The sequence below is a fragment of the Cricetulus griseus genome, chromosome 8 (assembly GCF_003668045.3).
Source record: "Cricetulus griseus strain 17A/GY chromosome 8, alternate assembly CriGri-PICRH-1.0, whole genome shotgun sequence".
Lineage (NCBI taxonomy): Eukaryota > Metazoa > Chordata > Mammalia > Rodentia > Cricetidae > Cricetulus > Cricetulus griseus.
Window position 1 is genome coordinate 50,872,179 of NC_048601.1, and position 15,492 is coordinate 50,887,670.

The 15,492-nt window shown below is 45.7% G+C and overlaps 1 protein-coding gene across 1 annotated transcript in view; it reads left to right on the top strand.

Annotated features, from left to right (window-relative positions):
* The first annotated feature begins 3,365 nt into the window (after nt 1-3,365).
* Nucleotides 3,366-15,492, top strand: part of Adamts9 (ADAM metallopeptidase with thrombospondin type 1 motif 9) — a 156,391-nt gene continuing 144,264 nt past the window's right edge. The window contains exons 1-3 of the mRNA XM_035448871.1: nt 3,366-3,480; nt 4,061-4,464; nt 9,364-9,526. Coding sequence (XP_035304762.1) covers nt 3,366-3,480; nt 4,061-4,464; nt 9,364-9,526 — 682 coding nt within the window. The remainder of the gene's footprint in view (nt 3,481-4,060; nt 4,465-9,363; nt 9,527-15,492) is intronic.

The following is a 15,492-nucleotide window of genomic DNA, read 5'->3' on the forward strand; positions in this document are numbered from 1 at the left end:
GTGGCAAAACTACAGTTATGAAATAGCAATGAAAATACTTGTATGGTTGGGGGTCCCCACAGCATGAGGAACTGTATGAAAGAGTCATGGCATTAGGAAGGTGGGTATAACTGGTATAGACCAAGCAGCTCTCAACTTCACAGAGATCTGCCTACCTCTACCTCCACAACACTGGATAAGATCCCAGGTACATACACCACCATATCAGCTTACATATAATAATTATGGAGTTAGACTAAACTTTCAAAATAATTTGAATTGTGTCACTTACTAGTTAAGGATTCTTGTCCAAGTGCTTTGGGGTTTTTTGTTTGTTTGTTTTGTTTTTTTATTTTGATTTAATATTTTAATCTACAAAATGAAATAGCTAACACCACCTGTCTTGGAGGACTGATATAAAAACTAAATTAGCACATGATCTGGTACATGATAAATTTTCAATTTTCAAAGATTACTATTTAAGATAAACATCTGAATTAGCAAGTTCATTTATCTTCTGTGTCTCACAATTTGAATCATGTTTATCTGTTATGCTTTAAGACTTCTTTGTAGATGGAAGTTCTGAGGCTAGCTAATGCTCAGATGAGCACCTCCATGAAGACTAGAAATCATTAGCCTGTGGTCCCAAGGTGGTCACAGCCAGTACTTCAGACCTTCTCTTTGAATCAGCTGTTATGAAAATGACTGTGGTCTCAGAAATAATTTTTAGGCTTCAAACAGAATCCATTCTTTTTTTAAAGATGTATTTATTTATTTTCATACATTTAGAGTTTTGCCTGCATGTATGTCTGTGTGAGGGTGCCAGATCCCCTGGAACAGACAGTTGCAAACTGCCATATGGATGTTGGGAATTGAACCTGGGTCCTTTAGAAGAACAGCCATCTTTCAGCCCCCCCCCCCCAGAATCCATTCTTAAAGTTTTAGAAAGAAACCAAAGGACTGAAGGTACACACACGTGTCCCTCTGTGTGGTGATTTTTAAGGTTTTGAAATTTCTAATTGTGGGTACTTGAGTGTCTTCAGAGATGTTGGGAAAGCCAAAAGAAGGTGTTGGGTCCCCTGACAGCTGTAAGTAGCCCTATAGGTGGGTACAAGGAAGGAACCGCAGGGCCTCTGTAAGAGCAGCAAGTGCTCCTTACCAAGGAGCCATCTCTCTCTTGCCCCTCCATGTCTGTGCTGTTAGCACCTCTTGGTCAGGAGTATCTGAATTCAAACAGAGGAAATATTTTCCAAAGCACTGGGCTTTCGAGAATGGCAGAAATGCTGTAACTGGAATCAGTTCCTATAGATTAATTTCTTGGTATTTTCAACCTCAACTCTCAGCAACTCCCAGGAGAGATGATTAAGAGAGATCTTTATCACATAATGAAAAGGAATAGAAGAAATTCACTATTGTGAGTTACTTTGAAGATTCAAGGTTACAAGGTTAAAAAAAAAAAGCCATCCTTTAAAATTCCCTGTTTCTTCTGTTATTTTATTTTGCATTAGACGTTGCGGGTGTGTGTGTGTGTGTGTCCTATATAGCTTAGGCTAGTCTAGATTTCTCCAGCTTCCTGCCTCAGCCTCCGGATTAATGAGATTTCAAGTGTACATCATGCATGGATACTGGTGCCTGGTCATTTCAGTGTTGCCTGACCATTGAATTAGCGACATCTTTCGGAAGTTGCAACCCTGCCAGGTCATTTTTCCGCTATCATCAGAACTGTATACATCATTGTTTCCAGGATGGGTGGCACTCCCCCAGGGAACTGTTTCTGGTTTCTATTGACACTTTGATATTCTCAGTTTTGAATGGCAGGCCAAGCAGCAGTAAACTCCGCTTCTAGGAAACTTGGTCAACTATGAATTTGTTAGTCATAGCTGTTCCTGAAATGGACATTTCCTTTCCCTTGGAATTATCACATCCTCTCTTCCCGAGAGCTAAAGGGGAAAGGTGCTTTTGAACTATCCAGGATTTAACAATCCTCCCTAGTCACTTTCCTCCTCTCCCTGTCTTCCTTTCTAGAGTTCTAGCTTTCCTCAAAGGGAGGAAGGTGATAACTTCAAGTGTCTGCTTGGAGTCACTTCCCTGCTCCCATCTTTTCTACCAAAGGCAAGCGGAAGTGATTGAGAAATCCCTGGAGTGCCCCCACCCCCTCCGACCAACAGCTCCTCACTTCTTCCCACCTTTCTTCCCCTCAAATCTCGAACAGAGTCGGAGGATCTAAAACTGCACAGTAAACTCTTTAGCTATTCTGAGCGAGGACCAACAGAAACCTGTAGATGCTCTAGCCATGGGACAGAAGTTCTGGGAAGACCCGAATTTAAACTGCTGGGAAACTTTCAGGGAACTGCTGATCTGAAACACAACTGGAACTATAGGATTGAGAGCCCTGACTCTAAACTCTTAACTTGAGGCAGTTAAATGGAGAGGGGAGTTCAGGTGACGAATCTGGTACTTGGTGTTTGGGACTCCGGCGCAGGGCTACTTTAAGGAATCCCAAGGGGAGTGGTGGAAAGAGATGGGGACAAAATGAAGGGGCAGGCAGAAATGGGGAAATGAAGGCACAGTAGAAAGCAGAGAAGGAAGAGACCATCGGAGAGGAGGGACAGGGGCCCAGAGAGATCCTCACCAAGAGGGAGAGGGAGAGATTCCAAACCAGAGAGACCGAGGTAGGAGAGGAGGAGAGTCGGGGTGAATGGCAGAGCGCCACCGAGGAAAGAGAACTTTCTCTGCTCTCCCTCCCTAGCAGGAAGACTGAAAACCCCACCTCGGGGAGGTGACGCTGACCGCCACCGCCACCGATTGCTCGGGGCGCTGCCGGCGCCTCTGGCCTCCGCCTCCGGCAGCTGGAGGGGCCTAAAGCGGCCAGTCCTGGCACCCGCGGCCGAGGAGGGGACGGGATCTGCAAGGAGGCGGGCCGCCTGCCTCGTTTTCTCCTCCCCTCTCCTCCTCCTGGAGGCGTGCACCCAGGGTATTTGAGCGCCCGCGGGGGCCCCCGCCCCCTGGCCCCCCATTCAAGAAGCGGCTCGGCTAACTCGGCCAGCACAGGGCGCCCGGCGCGCCTCGGAGCGCACGTTCAGCGCCTTCTCCTGCCCGCTGGCTGGACATTATGCGGCCGAGCAGCCGAGCCCCAGTCCTCCGCCTCCTTCTCCTCCTCCTGCGGCCCGAGCGGATCAGCTCACGGCAGGCGGCAGCGTTGCTCAGCCGAGCGCAGACAGGACCCTCTCTGCAAGACCTCAGCGACTCCTAAAGTCAAAAAGTTGGCGGCAGGGCGCCGGGGTTCCGCGCGCTCTCCACTGCTGCTGCCTCGCGTCGCCGCCAGCCACCAAAGCCGGCAGCAGGGAGGGGGGTGGGAGAAGCGGGGAGGAGGGGTGAGGAGCACCATGCAGTTAGTATGCTGTGCCACACTGCTAACGCTCCTGGTGTCGGACCTGGCTGTGATGAGGAGCCCTGTCGCCGCGGCGGCCGTGCGCAAGGACAGGCTGCACCCGAGGCAAGGTAACCTGGCTCTGGACCCTCAACCCCCCCGCCCGCCTCCGCACACACTCCATCGCCACCTCCCCGAACACGCTCCGGGACGGGCACCCGGCAGCAGAGGCCTCTCTCCTTTTCCTAGAAAGATACCTCCGGTTTTGGAGCCTCTCCCTTCTCTAGGTCATCCCTAGCCAACTATTAAAGAGGGAGGCACTGCAAGAATTTTAGGGCCACCCCCAGCTCTTTTTTGCCTGATTTTGCTCTCCTTATTCCCTTTCCCAAATCAATGCTACTTAGTAGCTGGGATCACCGGAGAGCGCGTGTTTTATTTTATTCAGGAATTTATTAGAACCTGCAATTATCTCATGTTTCTAGATTTGTTCATTGTCTGACTTCTAATGCTGTATTCTCAGCGCCTCGCACAGTTGTTGGCTGTTACTTTTACAATAGGCGCTCGACAAATATTTGCCCAGAGATGGAAGGTGAAAGATTTGACACGCAGGGGCTGCAAAATAAGTTAGAGCAAAGCCCCCCATCTTCTTTTGAAATGAAAGCTTTCGGAGAAATGAATGATTAGTTCCTTTGCCTTTGCTTCTCCCTGCAGTGAAATTATTAGAGACTTTGAGCGAATATGAGATCGCGTCTCCCATCCGAGTGAACACCCTCGGGGAACCCTTTCCCACGAACGTGCACTTCAAAAGAAGGCGACGAAGCATTAACTCTGCCTCTGACCCCTGGCCTGCCTTTGCCTCCTCCTCGTCGTCTTCCTCTACCTCTTCCCAGGCGCATTACCGCCTCTCAGCCTTTGGCCAGCAGTTTCTATTTAATCTCACCGCCCATACCGGATTTATCGCTCCACTGTTCACTGTCACCCTCCTTGGAGAGCCAGGGGTGAACCAGACCAAACTGTATTCCGAAGAGGAAATGGAACTTAGGCACTGTTTCTACAAAGGCCATGTCAATACCAAGTCCGAGCACACTGCGGTCATCAGCCTGTGCTCCGGAATGGTAAGTAGGCGCGTGTCCCTTTCCTCCTCCCCGCCTCCTCGTCTGCTTCTTTAAGACTTAATTGCACCCTAGTCTGAACCTACCGAGTCTATGCCCTGGCGTTAAATATCAACACTGGCTTAGATCCCGGGATTTGGGGGTCTACCGGCGGGGTGCGTGCGTTTACACTCGAGAAGAGAGTACACATCTGTCCCCAGAGAGTCGTGGATCTTTTAGAGCTGTCTTGAGGATGGATTGCGCTTGCTGTGGGTAGCCCAACTCCACAGAGTAGCTTGCACGTCGGTTTACAAACTCAAGAGAAAGTTCCTGGGGGTTGTGGTTTCTTGTAGCAAACTTGGCCGCCCAAGAGCAGCGCTGCTGAGCGCAGGGCGGACCTAACTCCTCATTGGCGCTTCCCGAGTCAGGGATGTAAACTGACAATCCCGGGACACCCCTTCTGGAGTGCTGGGATATCTCCCGTTGTGGACGGGAGTACATAACCTAGTGTCCCCGCGTTCTTTCCTCTTGGAGCCTTTTATCACGTGCAAGGAATTTTGAAACTGACCCAGACTGACAGGGAAGCCGATCCTGTCCCAGGAAAGGAAGGGTGGGCCAAATACTCTGAGAGCCCAGAGTGAGGGCGGAGCCTGTCTCTAAGGCGGTGTTAAGGGGTGGAAGTGGGGGGGAGGGGTGGTGCACTGCAGTCCGACTCTGCACCCTGCTGGCGTGGTGGCTGGAGGCGCTAGAGTAGTGGGACAGAGCCTGGAAAGGTGTCTTTTAAGAAGAGTCCCCATTCTTCCGGAACCCGTGGCAGTTCCAAAGGACAGGAATACGAATGTATAGCGCACGTTTTCTCTAGGAAGGCTGAGTATGACGGATACCACCCACCCTGTGCTGACAAGTGGGCACTTAGTGGGAGATCCAAGTTGGTACCTCCACCCCCTGCTTCCTGACCCCTCCATTTACCCTCCATTGGAACTTATAAGGCAACCTCCCCAAATTCGTACGACAGTTGAGAGTCTCATACAATTCTGGCCCCAACTAGGGTGGTCCTTCACTTTCCCAAGCGACGTGCGTTTCTATCACGCGCGTGTGACGCAGAAACTTTACAGCCGCTTGCTCTCCTAGCTCACTGTACTGCGCATTACGCACAATTGGCTATTAAAAGCCTGTGCCCCTGGTGCATTTACTCTCTCCCCTTGGCACACACACCTTCCTCCTCCTCTTTCTAAGTGGGGGCTTGGGTACTCACTCGAAAGACAGGCTGCCACATTCGATGGCTGGTTCTTGCGTCTTAAATTCCAGGTCTGGAAGTTACATCCTTCTAAGCCTTCCAAGAGCTGAATCCTGGAGGGAGCTCCGCACTCCACGAGACTAGGAGGAGGGGGAGGTTCAGGCTGCTGGGATGCAGGAAAGGGGATGAGCCCCTTTACCCACCAGCTAAGTACTGGGAATCCTGGCGCCCAAAGTGCCTGGCTGAGATTGATTGAGGGTAGGCGGAGACCCGGAGTGGATGCTGCGTTGAGTCATCATGGCCCCAAACCTGGGCCTGGACGCTGGACTGGCTCCGATTTTTGAGAGGTTACCGCCTAGATAGGCTGAAAAGTCTTGAGGCAGATCCCAGAGAACCAGGGCACCCCTGATTTAAAGCTAGGGGCCCCCAATTCCTGGTTCTTAGATAGGGCTGCTGTGTACTTCGTTGGTAAACAGTCTTTACTCCTCCTCTTTCCCCGCCTACACACCGGTGGAATCCTAGTGGCCCCAGCAGTTGTATAAATATTTTTCTGCGTAGGACCTTAATTGCCATTGGTGCTTTTACATGTTAGCAGTGCATGTGGTCTCCTTGAGAACTGAGAACTGCGGCTTCTGAAAGGGCTCTCTGAATTGTCCTAACCCCATTTGCATGACGTGTAATTTGCAACATGCCTTTTTTGGGGGGGGGGTGGTAAAGGCTACATATACTTTAAAAATATGTGAACTAGTTTTTTGTATTTTTGACCACTTAGTCTAACTGTGTGCTTCCTGCCTTCTTTGTCTCCTGGAATTGTTATTTCTTCCCAAGGCTTATCTTTACCCTTTCTGTAGCGGTCGGTCCCTACATAACAATGTTCCTGACTGCCCACGAAGGCTTCCAGGAAATCTGTCCTCTTTAGAGGGATCCAAAAACTGTACCTTGGTCACACACACTCGCCACACGTGCCAGTTCTGTTTTCCTGAATCCCAACTCATACATTGCTCTCCTCTGCTGAGAGACTTATCTGAAGCCCAGGAAGGGTCCTTCTCTTCCTCTCCTTAGGACCACTGTCTGAGAAATAACCTCCATCCACCTGCTTCTCTCTCAGCTTTTCCCCCCAATCCCTGCCATACAGCCTTAATGGGTCTATAAGTAGGCTGCAAGATCTCATGACCACCGTGGTTCAAATAGCTTACACATCTCTTCACATTCTAGTGAACAGTGTCAAATTCCACTGCCAATATTTAAGATCCTGACCTTACATCCTCTCACACATAGACCAGTGTCCAATTTCATCTTAGTTTCTTCTTCTAAATTCCCTATTTCAAGTAGTCAGCTTTATGCTTTCTCTGGATTCTCTTTAATTTCCTGTTCCAGTACATATATTGTCCTCTCTCTCTCTCTCTCTCTCTCTCTCTCTCTCTCTCTCTCTCTCTCGGTGTGTGTGTGTGTGTGTGTGTGTGTGTGTGTGTGTGTGTGTTGCTGACAATTGAACGATGGGTTTTGTATTTGCCAGCAAGAGAGCTACATTCTTGGGCCAACATTTTTTTCTTTTCTTTCAAAGGGTTGTTTCATTTCTACTTCCCCACGAAGACTCCATAGTCTGTGGTATCATCCCTCTGCTCCAAATCATAGACACTGTCTCTCTTCAGATGTTCACTATGTTCTTGGTGTATGTGTTCTCTTCGGTTCCAGCCATTTGCACCAACAACCTTCCTCTTGCATGCTACAATGCAGACAGACAAAAGTGTGTTTATGTGCATAAAACATATATTTAAACAAGTGGTCACCTGAGCCAACACAAGATAAATTGGGTCCCAGTGATTATTCTGAATCAACAACAAAATTAATCTTGTCCCCATATTGTAACCATTTATTGAGCTTTTGCTGTAGGCTCTGTGATACAATGACCCAGTCCTCAGAGCTGTCCATTTTGCTGGCAAAAATGCCTGGGCCTTCAGAACCACCACCTTGCCCCGGGCCTCATGCTGATGGATGACCACGTTGTAAAGTTTACCTCAGGCTTTCTCATCCATACTCTCAACCATAGGCCAGAGGCTCAGTTCACATTCCTCAGGAGAATGACTGGATTCGTTTTTGTAGACACCGGTGTAAAATCAGGATTGGCACTAACACTAGCCTTTGCTGTACCACTTGAAGGGCAACTGAGGACAAATCACTTCCTTTCTATGCCTCGCAGGCTCCTTTTACTAGTCCTGCCTCTCTGTACTTAGGGAAAAAAAAAAAAAAAAAAAAAAAAAAAAAAAAAAACAGTTACATACTGACCGCAGGCAAAGGTGCTCCGGGGAGCATGAATGTGCTAACCTGCTGCTTCTCTGGTGATTTGTCAATCTGTCACAGATTATGCAATCTGCCTGAATCTATGTCCTTGAGTCACAAGGGGAGCCGCTTTAAAAAGTCGTATTCTAAACATCACGCTTAGAAATTCTGAATCTGTAAATGAAGAGCGGCACCCCAAATCTTATCAGAAAAAGAAAAATTGTCTCCCAGGCTGTGTTGGTCCTCCTTGGTTTGGGAAAACCATGCCTTAGCCTGGCATCCTGCAATGCCATTTCTTTCATAAGAACCTTGGGAGTGTCTTAAAATTCTGATTCTTGGAATGATCCCAGAGATTTTGGTGTAGTGCAGCATATGAGGCAGAGGTCTAAGCTCTCTAATCAGGTCTGAAGGATGCTAGTGTAGGTGCCCACACCTGTTCAGGGTGATCTTTCCTCCTGTGCCCAGGAAATGAGAGAAGGCTTCGGGTTATTTTCAGTGTGGGGAGAGAGAGAAGTTTGGTGTCTCCTCTGAAACCGGCACTTTTAATGTTTATATGATATTGAATGGTTCAAGCTTGAGGCATCATGGATCATTTGCAAAAATTTGTAGATTTGTGAAAAGGGGAGCAGGAAAATGGCCTTTTGCAAGGTGTCTATAGTGTTTGGTGAGAGCAAATTGGCCTAAAACTAAAGAAATACACCAAAACCCACTGATCACTTCAAAGCCTTAGAAGGTTCTGGCTCTGAGCTATGTGCATGGCTGGTTTTATCCCATTTAGCCATCATCACAGGTGAAGTTGAAGAAGGAACTTAATCTCCAACTGACAAAATGTGAAAAAACAGACCAGCAAGGAAGTTGTTCAAGGAGAATAAGTGTGGTACTGGGAGTGCACATAGCAGAGTGTGACAATACTGCCTTTCGGGATATCATTCTGCCTTGGCAAAGGGAACAGGACGAGACTGTTTGTCAGGGTTACAGGCAACACCATCTTGAAGACATTGTGGCCATCATTTACCTGATGAAAGTGAAAGGAGAAAGTTTTGGCCAGTCAGTTTCTCCCTCAGCATTGTACTGGTGTCTGTGAATGTCTAGGCAGCCTGAGCACTTAACACACTCTCCTTGAGTCTCCTGGAGAAAGAATAAGATATATGGGACTCTTACTAGCACCAAGAAAAAGCTAGATTTGGAAAGCAGATGTAACATGTTGCAATCAAGTCAAGAACTAGCCTCCAATATGGCAGAGAGTGAAGATAAGCCACAGCTATTCCAGGGTACCTCAACCCTCTCAGGGAGGGGTTGAACAAACTGCTGCTACTCCTACCTGGAATCATCTCTTTCTTTATGTTGTATTTTTGTCCCTCACATTGGCTGTTTTGTATTGAATCAACTCTCATCTCTCTACACAGATGGGCACATTCCGGTCCCACGATGGAGATTATTTTATTGAACCACTGCTGTATGTGGATGAGCAAGAGGATGAAGAGGAACAAAACAAACCCCACATTATTTACAGGCATCATACCCCTCAGAGGGAGCCCTCAACAGGAAGGCGTGCCTGTGACACCTCAGGTATTTGCTTCTTGATTAAACACAGATGCATTGTTGACATGGGTTCATTGCCACACTGCAAGAACGCAGCAGCTTTTTTGCAGTTTGCAGAACACCGCCATGTACAATATGGTTTATTTGATCCTCGGGTAAGGTAGGTATAGGCCCTTGTATAGATGGAAACTACAGAGGGCTTTAGTGACTCACTCAAGGTTGCACAGCTAAGAATGTACAGTCAGGATTCGAAATCAGAAAGCTATCACTGCAACCCATCTGTGGGCAAAGCTGCCTCTTCTGCGGAAGTTGTTGATTCTTAGAACAAAACTGGAGTCTGAACCTGTAACTTGAGGGAGCAGTTGTCTGTATTTTCTTGATGTCTTCTATTCATTTGGTTTCACTTTTGTTTTGTGCATATTTATAACGTATACATACTGCACAGGGTTTGGCTTTTTTGTTTTGTTTCCTCATAATGGAATTCACAAAGCCTGATGTGTGTTTATTGGTTTAGCTAATGCCCTGTGGTTTTAGGAAACCCAGAAATGGATCTGTGAGCTTCCTTCTAGGTTTCAGTCCCATCCATACATTATAAGCCCACTGCTGGATTTCACTCCATTCTGGGCAGATTGTCGGGGTTTTGGCTGGTATATGGGTCTGTCCCTAGGGATGCATTTTTCTGTGCATCTAAGGAAAATGAAGTTTGTCTGTGGCCTTCAGTCTGCAGTGTTGTTGTTGTGTTGTAGCTTATTGACCGCTAGACCTGGCTATTGTTCACCTACTTAAGGTTGCTCTTGTGTGCTAAGATGTTTGTCACAATGTTTTTAAAATTCCACTGAACTCTTGCATAAGAAAGAACTATTTCTTTCTTTCTTCATTAAAAAAAAAAACTGCATCAACAAAGTAAGTAGCTATTCAGAGTTTTCTGGTATCTTCTACAAGACTAAGACTAAAGTGGAGTGGCTTTAAATGCTTCCCCAAGGAGTTGTCAGCATTATATTCTATCTGGGTCAGGATTTCTCAGAGGGGTGGTGTCTCATGTCTTCATCCCTGCTAGAGGTATTATTTTGAAAGTGAACCTTAAAAGATAATGATAACTACTTATAATCTGAAAATAGTCAATAGCTAGAATATATATAGAATTGTAGGTCTCTAGGTTTATTGCATCCATTTTTGTGTTCTTACTATCAGAGCAAGGTGGGATATAACTGAAATCACCATTACTTAGTCTATACAAAGGAATGAAGGAGTCAGATGTGGTGGCACAAACCTTGAGGATCACAAGTTCAAGGCTACCCTAGGCTACTTTGTGACTTCCAGGACTGCCTGCTCTATATATTGAGACTTTGTCTACAAAGGAAGAAAGCAAAGGAAAAGCCCAAAAGTTGGCATTGGGCATTTATCCTCAGAAACAATAGTTCTAGGAGCTGGAGTAGTAGCAAGCCTGCCAGGTACCAGCTAGTTTAATAATTAGGACTTTTGTCTTAGTTTCTTTATTTATTATAGTAAGTTAGGCTTATTTTAATTTCCCAAATACATGTTAGCAAGTACATATTTTAAACATGTTTACATGGGCTAGAAGGGAAATACATGATTCTTCCCTTCTGTCTAATTAATGTGTTTAAAAGACATGGACATGGTACTTGTGTTTAAATCACTGATATCTATGATTGGATGTTCTTCTCCCTAATTAAAATGAAGAAACCAACCCGTGTCTCTCAGGAAAATGGATGGGATCATAGTAGCAGGTTTAATAAGTGTCCAACCAATTGGAATATTCAAGTAAATTAGAGTGTCACTGCTAAAGTTGAATTTAAGGAACTAGTCATCCTTGTACCCTTAGGACTTCACTTTCTCGTGGTAATTCTTCCTGGTCTTTAGGGCAGTAAAATATTTGAACTGGAAGAATCTTCAGTAGTCACATCTAGTTCAACACCCAGTTGTAGATGGAAGAGGAATTCAGAGTGTAGGGTATGGAGTTAGTTGCTTATTTTCAGGAGCTGTATACCACATATTCAACACCTATCGGAACTTTTCCTTACCCAAGTCTGCGGGTGGCCTCTGGAAGCCCCACACAGAGTATGTGTCACATTTTAGTTGCTGGATTGTGGGATTCTCAGCAGGGCAGGTTACCAGGCTATTACACTGCTTCACACAAATGGACTGTGTGCCTTGCTCACTTCTGATTCTTGATATAGGTCTCTTTCTCAGAAAAGAGTTTGAGATAATGTATTCAAAAAACGTGTGAAGGAGCCTAATGTGATGGAAACCATGGACTTACAAAGCAAGGTGTAGCTTTGTGTGAATTTTTATTCACTGAGCCATCAAGCACTTATCGAGCAACTCTTCTCTGTCATGATGAAAAAACTAGCAACCCATCCATATTCTGTTGTGTGTGACCTGAATGACATTATAGAGTATCAAGTAAAAATAATGTGAACTTGCCCAGGTGTGTTCAGACCTAAGCATGAAGTAATAAAGGTCCTGGGACAGGATTTAGCAGATGTTAGGCATTCACAGGATGGAAGATGAAAAAGAAAACAAAGGAAAGATCATGAAAACAGGGAAGATATCATGGGAAGGGAAGGGAAACTGCAAACACCAAACCCAGATGTAATCACTTGTAACTTTGCAGAAAACACATTGTAAATCAATTATGAGACTTGCCCAAAGCCATTGCACCCACCAGTGGTGGGACTGAGAGCACTTATTTCCTCTTCACCCAGTGTAGCATTTTGTTAGTGGAAAGCTTCTCTCCGCCTAGTGTCTGCCCTTTCTGCCTTAGCCTTACTTTGAGGCCATTGTATATGCATGTTGACTGCTTGGATGTATCTCCATGGTGGGGGGTTGTTTATTGTTTTGTTTGTTTGTTTGTTTCCTTTCATTCCGTTTTCAAGGCCATTGGGATTCACATTGGGAGTCGGGTGTTGTCTTCCTGTGGCATGCCTTTGTGAGAGCAGGCACAGGTTTACTGAGCTCTTGGTCCACCTGCTCTTCATGCCAGGGGCCTCAGTGGCAGGCTGGGGAACCCTCAGAAAGGGTATTGTTTCTGTGAGTCATTTCCTCTGCTTGCTTCCAGGTAAAGCACAGGTCTTGTTCCTTTTCTCTCTCTCCCTCTCCCCCTCACTCTCCCTCTCTCTCTCTCTCTCTCTCTCTCTCTCTCTCTCTCTCTCTCTCTGTGTGTGTGTGTGTGTGTGTGTGTGTGTGTGTGTGTGTGTGTGCCAATGCAAGTGAAGGCTAGAAGTTAACATCAGGTTTTCCCCCATTGCTCTCCTTATTTCTCATTAAACAAGGAGATTTTCAACTTGGCTAGATTGTCTTGTCAGTAAGCCTCAGGAATCCTTCTGTCTCCATCTCCCCAGTTCTGGGATTCCAAGCTTGTACAATTAGTGGGTTTTTTATCATGGGTTCAGGGACAGAACTCAGGTCCTCATACGTACACAGCTAACATTTTACCAATCCCCGATCCCCAAGCTCTGTTTCTGCTTGACCTTCACCCTTTCACAGGAGGGTTAGTTCTCATCAATGAGCTAATCAGACTTGCTGGTAGACAAGTGAGAGAGAGAGACTGTTTGTCTGTCTGGACCTGTAAGATACTGTTTTCTATTAACCAAAGTTACTCCCTTAACCTCCCATCGCACCAAGGCCTGCTTCCCCCACCCCCATTAGAACATTGAGAATCAAGTGCACCTTGATCCATCAATGCCCCACCTAAAGAAACAGTTGGACAGTGGTGTTTATGAACTGTTCAATGCCGTGTTATAGTAGGAAAGAACTAGAAACAAGTACCTCAGGAGGAAGAAAGACAAATACAATACCTTGCCAACATAGGATTGATGTGCGGCCATTACGAATGAGCGTGTAGATTTAACATACCGGGAAGTTGATACTTAGTGAAAAGCAGATGATGGACACCTGAAACTTTCCAGCTTTTAAAAGTGAGAAAGTTTATCTGGGTTTATAATTTTGTGCTGGGTGCTGAATCCTGGGGTTCAAGTGGCCAGGAAGCCACACTAATACTAGTTAACCAATAACTATATATTTATAATGAGCATATAATTATGTAATAATACAACTATGACTTAATAGAGCAGTATGTGCAAGTAACATTAATCTTTAGAAGAAACACAAAGGTTTGGGAAGTGATTGTTTCTGGCTTCTGGCTATAAAGAACATAGGCAATCTTTGCTTTTTAAGTTTACTCTTTTTGTTGTTGTTTTATTCTTTTGGTATTATTCAGTAGTACTTTCCACAAGATTTATAAAGTGTGTCCAACCTATAGTCCACTGGCCAAGTGAGCCTGAGAATACATTGCCCAAAACAAGGAGCTTACCTAAAATGTTAGGAGATTGCGTGTGTGTGTGTGTGTGTGTGTGTGTGTGTGTGTGTGTGTGTGTGTTTAAACTGAATGGCTTTTTTTTTTTTTTTTTTTTTTTTTGGTTTTTCGAGACAGGGTTTCTCTGTGTAGCTTTGGAGCCTATCCTGGCACTCGCTCTGGAGACCAGGCTGGCCTCGAACTCACAGAGATCCACCTGCCTCTGCCTCCCACGTGCTGGGATTAAAGACATGCGCCACCAATGCCCGGCTAAACTGAATGGTTCTTAAGCATGAACTTTGTAGATGACAACGTTGTGTCACAGTGTCAAAAAATTGGACCCACCTGACTTTAATCCCTCACAACTAGAGATTGGCCAGCTACTTTTAAGTAGACAATAAGACAGATGAAAGCCCTATTTTGTGTTTATTTCTCTAAGACATACATGGCTGGTCAAGGTTGAGTCTCTCTCTCAGCTCAGGTCAGCTGCCCCTTGAACTGACCACGGGGCACTAGTCAGTTTAGACCATAACTACTTGGTTGGACCCTCAAGAGTGCAGGTTTAGAGGCTGGCCAGTCAACACAGTTCAGACCATCATATCAGACTCTCATGTACACAATGGATCACTATGCCATGTTCTTCAGTTTATACCAATATGTTCATCACCATCATGGGGAGGTCATATTATCCCTATCTAACAATTGAGAAAAAACACAGCTCAGAGAAGTTGAGCAAATGTCCCAAATCACATTGATGGTAGGAAGTGGGCTGGCATCTCCATTTGTTCTGTACTGGGCGTCAGACTTGACTGAAAACACAATAGAAGCTGCTTTCCAGGAAATTCTTTTTCCTCCCAACTTTGGTGAGACAGGTTGTTCCTATATGGCATAGCCTCGCCCTGAGCCTCTGCTCCTCCTCTCATGACTGAGATTACAGGTGGGTGCCATCATGCCCAGCTAGCAAATCCTTTCTGACTTAAATTTTTGGAGCATCTTCTTTGGTTTGCAACTAATGTCTGATATTCAAGCAAGTTTCCTATGGCTTATGTCGACCAAGTATCCTACATGGTTCTAAGTCTTTACACAGATTATGTGAGATTTTGTTTGTCTTTCATTTTTATTACTATACATAGTAATTATACATAGTAGGTATTGTTACAAAATGTAATACAATGACATTCATCCCCCTTTATTCTCCGATGTCTCCCACTCTTCTACTGACCCCCTTCCTTTTCCCTACTTGTCCCTCTTCTACTTCCATGCCTCCCAACTCTGCTTTGTAATGACCCAGTGAGTTTTATTAGGGCTGCCTACAGAGGGTGAATGAAGGGTGGTTTACAGGAGAACAAGCACCGGGTCCACCACTGAAGTAAATGTTTCTCCCTCAACCCTACCAACCATTAACTGAGTACAAACCCCCAGACAGGGATAGAGCCTTGTGAGCTATTCCTGTGGGTTGTATATTCTGATTCTTCAAATGACTTCTGTTTGTTGGTGAGAAAACTAGAACACAGGAGTTCATGAAGTAGAGCTTTCCAACGTCACGACACTCATAAGCATAGCATTTTTCTCTAAGCCTTAGGTCTGGTCTAGTTGGAAGACTTCTGGGCCTGCTCCTTCATGGAATCAACCACAATCCTAAGAATTGCAGTTCTTGGGCGGATTGTAGACTTGCGTG